At 39.2% G+C, this 6477-nt stretch overlaps 1 protein-coding gene across 1 annotated transcript; it reads left to right on the forward strand.

The window, feature by feature from the left end:
• Positions 1-1025: 1025 nt before the first annotated feature.
• Positions 1026-5061, forward strand: kcnj4 (potassium inwardly rectifying channel subfamily J member 4). The gene has a single exon (XM_073835638.1). The coding sequence runs from the start codon at positions 1144-1146 to the stop codon at positions 2497-2499; it is 1356 nt and encodes a 451-aa protein (XP_073691739.1). The 5' UTR covers positions 1026-1143; the 3' UTR covers positions 2500-5061.
• Positions 5062-6477: the final 1416 nt, after the last annotated feature.

A 6477-nucleotide genomic window follows, 5' to 3' on the forward strand; every position in this document is an offset into this window, starting at 1 on the left:
CACCTTTTATCCACAAATGCTCATCTTAAAACAGCGATGTAAGGTGATTTTGAAGTTTCAACACAGCCTAACTGTCTTAAACCGAAGTGCATGCACATCGCAGAGCTAGACACAAGCTTTTGTGGTTAAAAAGTGTATAAATATACATGTATTTAAGAAAATGACAGATCGTTTCGCAGCCTTTTTCCTTGGCTGGGATCATTTAGATCCCTCTGAAGCTGCATTTAAACTGCATTTTGGAAGTTCAAACTCAAAGCACCATTGGAGTCCACTGGAGAAAATTACTTAAAAGTTGTCCTCAAAAAACTATTTCTTTATGACTGAAGAAAGGAAGACATGAACATCTAGGATAGTCTCAGCCTCAGGCGTCACGCCCATGGAACGTTGGCTAAACGTCTGATGCATATGGTACACTTAACTGGAAACTCTTCAGGAATGTCGAAGTCGTCATCTGATTAGTTGAATTTGACTGGATTTCTGGGAGACGCGAGTGTCGCGTTTATTTTCGGTCCGCCGGGAAACAAAGCGCAGACTGATTTACTCTTGTGTTTTGCTAAGAGGTGCTTATGCAGACGCCATTGTTGTTAAACACTTTTGCAACGTTGGCGAACAAATGACTGACTTACTGCTTGTTCTCCCTCTTCTTATTTAACTTTCAGTGCTGGTTATTTCAGTGACTGACTTGTTGCACGCCAGTCTGTTGTTGTGGGGACATTTCCACGCCTAGAAACGTGACGCTGAACGAAACGAACTGTGATTGGTTGTTTGACATGTCGGTCAAATGGCCTTATGGGCGGGCCTTGGCCAATTAAAGCTGCCATGAATTCCAGACCTTCAGCCGTCAGTCTGAAGGTCTGGCTACGCGAGACTACATCTAGGATGACAAGAGGGGAAAGTACATTATCTGTAAATGTTTGTTCTGGAAGTGAATTAATCCTTTATGAAATGTAAACTCAGGTTTAAAAAAAAAGCTATCTGAATACCTATTTTATGATCACAAACTCTTCTGTTGTCTCTCTCAGGTACAGCATTGTGTCTCCTGATGAGGAGCGACTGAAGATCTCAACCCTCGGCCTCCACAACGGCCACAGCTCCAGCCGGCTTCACTCCCCTGGAGGAGAAGAGGGTCCGAGCACGGCGCCGATGGTGATGAGGACCGGCTACAACGGGAAGATCTCCACATTTGGCCGCGGCCAGCTGCGGAGCCGCTTCGTCAAGAAGAACGGCCAGTGCAACGTGGTCTTCGCCAACATGGACGACATGCCGCGGCGGTACCTGGCGGACATCTTCACGACCTGCGTGGACATCCGCTGGCGGTACCTGCTGATGATCTTTTGCTTCACCTTCTTGTTCTCGTGGCTCGTGTTTGGCTTGATCTTCTATAGTGTGTCTTTAGTACATGGGGACTTTGACAAAGATCGCGGAAAGCTGTGGAAACCGTGTTTGCTGCACGTTGAGGGTTTCGTAGGGGCGTTCCTGTTCTCAATCGAGACCCAAACCACGATTGGTTATGGCTGGCGCTGCGTGACCGAAGAGTGTCCCGTAGCAATTGCAACAGTGGTGGTGCAATCCATCCTTGGATGCATCATTGACTCCTTCATGATAGGTACCATTATGGCTAAAATGGCCCGTCCAAAGAAGCGAAACCAAACCTTGATGTTTTCGCACAACGCAGTGATTGCACTGCGTGACGGGAAGCTGTGTTTAATGTGGCGTGTGGGGAACCTTCGGCGGAGCCACATTGTTGAAGCCCATGTCCGCGCACAGCTCATCCGACCCTATGTGACGGCGGAGGGTGAGTTCATCCCGCTGGAACAGATGGATTTAAACGTGGGCTACGATGAAGGCACAGACCGCCTCTTCCTGGTGTCGCCGCTGGTAATTGTGCACGAAATCGACGAGGACTCACCGCTGTGGGGAATGAGCCGGGCAGATCTTGAATCTGACGATTTTGAGATTGTAGTGATCCTAGAGGGAATGGTGGAGGCGACAGCCATGACCACGCAAACGCGTAGCTCGTACCTTTCCCGCGAGATCCTATGGGGTCACCGCTTCGAGCCGGTCATCTTCGAAGACCGCGATCGATACCAGGTTGATTACGCGCACTTTCACAAGACCTACGAGGTTCCCTTGACACCTGCCTGCAGCGCTAAGGAGCTGAGCGAACTGACCATGCGCCGATCGTCCGGATCGTCCCGCTCTGTGACACCGGACAGGCGCAGCCGGGCACAAACGCTCCTCTCGCCGCACTCGCCAAGCGCCTTCTGCTACGAAAATGAAGTGGCGCTGTGCTGCGGAGAGGACGAGGAGGAGCGGCCGTGCAATGAGCTGGTGGTCGCTCCCACAGACTTTCAGAAAATGTTCCAGGATTCGGCCACAATGACGCCCGGAAACAACATGCTTTGCATGTTAGACATGGACAATCAGATAGAGTTTGACATTCTGCAGACTGCCATACCACTCGACCCCATGACTTACAAGAGCGAGTCCGAGATATGACGCTCCCACAAGTAAATACATTTATTTATATATAAATGCATAGGAAGTAAATTAGCCAAATAGTATACTTAAGTAATATCAAATACATTTATATGAGCAATATCACAATCGTACACGTGAGATATGGCTGTATATAGGTACTACTGTGCTTCGTCCATGGATAAATCATAGTGCCGATATACAGCCATATCTCACATCTACGAGTGTGACATTGCATTTATACAACAGTTCGATGGCACAAGTGTGTAAATACATAAAAATAAAAATGTAGTGTCTTTAAAAGCCCTCTTTTGTGCAGAACTACTTCCTTCCGCGACAAATTCAAATCTAAAGTGGACAGAACTAATTCCAAAACATCACTTCAGAACTAGTAACAGAGGAATGTTAAGTTGCTTCATAGAAATCTTTTAGTATTACTCTATTAAAAGCTCACTGCATTATGTAGAGTATTATGAAAGAGAAATGGACTGGGCAAGTGTGATTCCCTGCATTCTCCAGATCAGTCTCATATACACAATAAACAGTTTAAATATCTGCTGAGGAAAGCGATAGCTTTGTCGTAATGGTAATATTCTTTAATCTGTTAAGGGTGATTTTGCTGCTCAGTGCATTTGTTCGCTGCGTCAAGCTGTTGTTGAAACTAAAAATAGCTTCCGTTTATAGCTTTTTACTTTTCAAAGTAAAGGTCTTTACTGCTGACTCATAAAAAGGCTCTTGTCGCCATCGAATGGTGGAACAACGTCAACTAAAATCACCATCACGGTTCTCGATACGAAGCAATATTATTAAATACTATTATTTGCATAAAATATTATGTAATAAACAACAGCAACAGCCATCATAAAAGGTGCTAGGCAATTCAGTCAAATGTACAAAGGCAGCGCTCTGATATACAGCATTGAATTTACATAAGCATGACAAGATTTTGCCAAAACTATTTGCTCAGGAACAAATAATAGTTTATTGAGACCAAAGCCTGTCTGTTAGATTTACCCAAAACTAATATCATCTCATGTTTAACCACTATAGAGAATGACCATTGCTGATCTGGAGCTCTTATGTCCAAAAATGGCAAATTTTCAAATAGACATTATCTTTATTAACAAAAAACTGCATATTTAAACTACAAACACAGCCTGAAAACCTCTTAAAACTACATTCCGTGATACACAAACAGTAACATTTATAAAATGATAGTGGACCTGGGCGTCCACCACGACACTCGCTGTAAGAAGTACCACAAGCGGAGTGAAACAATTACATTGATCTGATATCGCACTCTTTTCGAGGACCAGAAAGAACTGTTGCATAAATGTACATTTAATTTACATAAATATATTTTAAATAAACAGTCATTTATAAATCCTAAATGGATTCATTTATAGAAATATAATACATCCAAATAATTTACTTGTATAAATAAATAAACTTAAAATAAGACATACATTTGCATATAAATAATATGTGTATTTCAATAAAGGACTATATTTACATGAATAAATACATCTATTATTTATATATAAATGAGTCGCCTTGCCTGCATTGGTTTTGTACTTTGCTCATCGCAGTCTTCCCAAAGGAGGAAGTGGGTGTGTTTGGCCTCAAGGAGCATGTGACCCTAAAGGTCGTGACCTCTTGTCATGTCACATAAATGGTCATTGATGAGGCTTCCAGCAGAGATTAAACGCATCCTCAGTGAAGCTGAGGACAGAAAATAAGACTAAGATGCCAAGCAGCCAAGAAGACTGAACCAAGTGAAGCACAAAAAACATCACCAAAGGAGTCGAGCTCAGGACGGACTGACGTTTCTCTCTGTTCATGTGCAACATTACCGTAAATGTGATGTAAAAAACTGTCAGATTCTGCTCACGTCTTCAGATAAAATGGAAAATGGATTAATGCGCTTCATCAATGTTGATTAACACAATCAGTTCACATCTGTGCAATAAACTGACTCACCTACACATGACCTGCAAAACTACAACTACCAGAACTACATTTTATAGTCTACAAATTATAACTGGAAGTTAAACGAAAGACGAGTTTTAAAACTTGAATGCAAATGCAACATTAGTTACATAGTTTTAGGTCAAATTCTATTATAGTAGATTGTTTTTCCAACTATTTCTCTGAATGTTTGGAGGAATGGAAAAATTACATCTGTGAAAAATTGTCTGAACTTAATTTGCACCCTGAAAGAACCTCAATGGTTCATCAAATATTTTTATGATTTTCTTTTTTTTTTTTTTTCATGAATTAGAGAAATCATGATTTAATATTCTAAAAATATGCATCTGAAAACTATGGAAGCCAATTTATGCTACGTGATAAAAAATATATATAAGGTAATTGCTACTTTTCACAATTCAGACTGTGTTTCTTGCAGTTCTGAGGAAAAAAAAGTCAAGTTGCAAGAAAAAAAAAATACAATTCAGATAAATTTTGTTTATCTCGCAATTCTGTTTCGTTTCCACCAAAGAATAAACAATAAAAAAGGTAGCTGTGAGTTTCTTTAAATTCCAACTGTATCCAATTCTGAGTTTAAACCTCACAAATCAGACTTTTTTTTTAGTTTAAATCTTGCAATTTTGAGTTTAAATCTGAGAATTTAGACTCTTGCAATTCTGATTTTAAATCTTGCAAATCACTTTTTTTTTGTAATCCTGAGTTTGTAAATTTTTGTTTAAATCTCGCAATTCAGACTTTTCTCTTGAAAATCTGAGTTTAAATCTTGCAATTCAGACTTTTCTCTTGCAAATCTGAGTCTAAATCTTGCAATTCAGACTTTTTTTTCTCACAATTCTGAGTTTAAATCTTACAATTCAGACTTTTCCCTTGCAAATCTGAGTTTAAATCTCTTAATTCTGAGTTTAAATATCAAACTTCATAGTTTAAATCTCACAAATCTGAGTTTAAATCTTGCAATTCAGACTTTCTCTTGCAAATCTGGGTTTAAATCTTGAAATTCAGACTTTTTTCTCATAATTCTGAGTTTAAATCTTGCAATTTTGAGTTTACATCTTGCAATTCAGACTTTTTTCTCATAATTCTGAGTTTAAATCTTACAATTCAGACTTTTCCCTTGCAAATCTGAGTTTAAATCTCTTAATTATGAGTTTAAATATCAAACTTCATAGTTTAAATCTCACAAATCTGGGTTTAAATTTTGCAATTCAGACTTTTTTCTCATAATTCTGAGTTTAAATCTTGCAATTTTGAGTTTACATCTTGCAATTCAGACTTTTCTCTTGCAAATCTGAGTTTAAATCTTGCAATTCAGACTTTTTTCTCATAATTCTGAGTTTAAATCTTGCAATTTTGAGTTTACATCTTGCAATTCAGACTTTCTCTTGCAATTTTGAGTTTACATCTTGCAATTCAGACTTTTTTCTCATAATTCTGAGTTTAAATCTTACAATTCAGACTTTTCCCTTGCAAATCTGAGTTTAAATCTTGCAATTCAGACTTTTTTCTCATAATTCTGAGTTTACATCTTGCAATTCAGACTTTCTCTTGCAATTTTGAGTTTACATCTTGCAATTCAGACTTTTTTCTCATAATTCTGAGTTTAAATCTTACAATTCAGACTTTTCCCTTGCAAATCTGAGTTTAAATCTCACAATTCTCAGTTTAAATCTCAAACTTCATAGTTTCAATCTCACAATTTACGCTTAAAAAGGGTCTGATTTGTGAGATAAAAGTCACAATTACCTTTATTATTTCATATTGTGTGCTGGAAACAGGCTTCCATGTAATACTGCATCTAATGCAATCATAACCAGCTGATTCTGGGTCTTTTCTTGTTTTATTTGACATGTTAAGTATGTTGCACATTGTTATAACGTTGTCATATGGTTTTGTGTTGGACTCGTCCAGCGTTTAAAAGGGAATGAGGTTTAATGCAGTCGAGCCGTTTGGCGATCGCTGTGATAAGTTGATGTGTGTTTGTGGGGGGGGAAAGCACTTTTCATTCTTGAA

This window comes from Garra rufa, chromosome 1 (assembly GCF_049309525.1).
Source record: "Garra rufa chromosome 1, GarRuf1.0, whole genome shotgun sequence".
Taxonomy (NCBI): Eukaryota; Metazoa; Chordata; class Actinopteri; order Cypriniformes; family Cyprinidae; genus Garra; species Garra rufa.